This window comes from Austrofundulus limnaeus, unplaced genomic scaffold (assembly GCF_001266775.1).
Source record: "Austrofundulus limnaeus strain Quisiro unplaced genomic scaffold, Austrofundulus_limnaeus-1.0 Scaffold365, whole genome shotgun sequence".
NCBI lineage: Eukaryota > Metazoa > Chordata > Actinopteri > Cyprinodontiformes > Rivulidae > Austrofundulus > Austrofundulus limnaeus.
In genome coordinates, this window is record NW_013952767.1 from 10,453 (window position 1) to 12,978 (window position 2,526).

Consider the following 2,526-nt stretch of genomic DNA (forward strand, 5'->3'; position numbering starts at 1 on the left):
TTCAGTTTGTTTCTGCTAATTTCAGCTTTTTGGCTACTTTTTAGCTATTTTCAACTAATTTCAGCTTTTTTTTGTTTCAGTGAAATTCACCTTTTTGCGACATTTTCAGCTTCTTTACTGCTTAATTCAGCAAAACGTGTTGTCTTTGGTTTAATTCAGCAAACATGCTCTTTCAGTTTGTTTCTGCTAATTTCAGCTTTTTGGCTACTTTTTAGCTATTTTCAACTAATTTCAGCTTTTTTTTGTTTCAGTGAAATTCACCTTTTTGCGACATTTTCAGCTTCTTTACTGCTTAATTCAGCAAAACGTGTTGTCTTTGGTTTAATTCAGCAAACATGCTCTTTCAGTTTGTTTCTGCTAATTTCAGCTTTTTAAAGCTCCTTTTCAGCGCTTTTCAACTAATTTTAGCTTTTTCATTTCAGTGAAATTCACCTTTTTACGATATTTTCAGCTTCTTTACTGCTTAATTCAGCAAAACGTGTTGTCTTTGGTTTAATTCAGCAAACATGCTCTTTCAGTTTGTTTCTGCTAATTCCAGCTTTTTAAAGCTACTTTTCAGCTCTTTTCAACTAATTTTAGCTTTTTCATTTCAGTGAAATTCACCTTTTTGAGATATTTTCAGGTTCTTTACTGCTTAATTCAGCAAAACGTATTGTCTTTGGTTTAATTCAGCAAACATGCTTTTCCAGTTTGTTTCTGCTAATTTCAGCTTATTTTTTGGCTACTTTTCAGTTCTTTTCAACTAATTTTAGCTTTTTCATTTCAGTGAAATTCACCTTTTTGAGATATTTTCAGGTTCTTTACTGCTTAATTCAGCAAAACGTATTGTCTTTGGTTTAATTCAGCAAACATGCTTTTCCAGTTTGTTTCTGCTAATTTCAGCTTATTTTTTGGCTACTTTTCAGTTCTTTTCAACTAATTTTAGCTTTTTTGTTTCAGTGAAATTCACCTTTTTGCAATATTTTCAGCTTCTTTACTGCTTAATTAAGCAAAACGTGCTTTTTCAGTGACGACCCCTGTTAATTTCAAGGTCAACATAAAAGATCAAGGTCATGTGAATCATTGTTCCGCATGTTTTACCTTCTTTTGTCTAAATTAAAGCTTTATCCTTTCAGCAGTAAGCATTCACACTGCATTTTTGCAGGAAATGCAAATTCTCTTGTTTTAGCTCTGACCACTCTCTCTCTCTCTCTCTCTCTCTCTCTCTCTCTCCAAGCTTCAGCAAATTCATTCAGCAACTTGTTTACGCTGCTTTTTTTTCCCTATTTTTGCAAAATGCCATTTTGGAAACAGTCATTTTAATTTTTATCTTCAGAATTCAGACGCACATTAATATTTAGATGTGACACTTTTGATAGCCTGACTAAAATGATTATTTTTTTCACTTACAACCATCAACAGGATCCCTTTAATCACTGAGCGTGTGCAGAGCACGAACGAGGTGATGCAAGTTATGATGATGACGCAGTCAAACAGCACCGTCAGGTAAAGGTTTTTAGCCGCTGTGGAAACAAATAAAATGTTTTAGAATAGTAACTTGAACAGAACTCCACAGTCATGAACACGATCCTCTGCATTCAAAGCAGCTCAGTGAACTTACAGGCTCCGTTTACTTTCCATTCATTGCATTCATTGATGTACACATCTGCGTCCAGGTCCACCTTAATCCTGCCGCTGTGAGCGTAGTTGTCGAAAGTTATCTGTTGACCAGACAGACATTTTTTTAAGATTTTAGGAATCTCTTTCTCAACAGAAGCCTTAGTTAAATCATGCAAACATTTCATCACCCTGTTCTCTTATTTGTGCACATAAAGCATTCAAACTCGTTTCACTTTTCTACACTCTGAATAACTTTTTAACAAGGCTTTAAGTGGCATACGAGAACGGTGAAGTCGTAGCAGTCTGGCAGCTCGAGATGTTGCACCGTTTGTAAATTGACGCCCTTCAGAACGAASGTGATCGTCACGGAGAGCATCCTGGAAGAAAGAGCGGTTGTGTAAACTTCATGTGAACTAAAAAGCAGCAGCAGCGGGGGAGGATGACGACGCTGCTGTCAATCAAGTGTACATGTGAGCGTTTGTTACGAACCTTTTGAAATGCAGTGTTAGATTCTGAAGGGAGTCGCGTGGAGATACGGACTGCATTGGGTAGATTTCAAGGCATTCTGTTGAAGTCGGACAAAACAGAAAAAAACTAGATAAAACACATTTTACTGTCAGTGTTTCTGAAAGAGTAGAACATACTAATGCCACCAGAACTAAGAGCAGAGGTTTTCTTTCGGCTGTTGCTTTCTTGCCAGAGCAAGCGAGCTCGAATGAAAGATTTGGCGATTGTTTTTACACAACGCAACCAGTGGCGGAGCCAGACATTTTTCTCAGGGGTGGCCAGACTGGGACCATACTCACACAGGGGTGGCCAGGAAAATTACATATTTTTTTAGTGCTGTACCGAACTATTATTTTCTAATCGATTAATCTAGCTATTATTTTTTCGATTAATCGATTATTCTAACAACAAATCTATAAG

At 36.6% G+C, this 2,526-nt stretch overlaps 1 protein-coding gene across 1 annotated transcript in view; it reads right to left on the reverse strand.

Moving 5' to 3' along the window:
- Positions 1–2,526, reverse strand: part of mcoln3b (mucolipin TRP cation channel 3b) — a gene marked incomplete in the record, with an annotated part of 15,121 nt that overhangs the window by 4,362 nt on the left and 8,233 nt on the right. Inside the window, 4 exon segments of the mRNA XM_014023381.1 lie at positions 1,390–1,502; positions 1,601–1,700; positions 1,880–1,976; positions 2,089–2,164. Of these exon segments, the coding sequence (XP_013878835.1) occupies positions 1,390–1,502; positions 1,601–1,700; positions 1,880–1,976; positions 2,089–2,164 (386 nt within the window).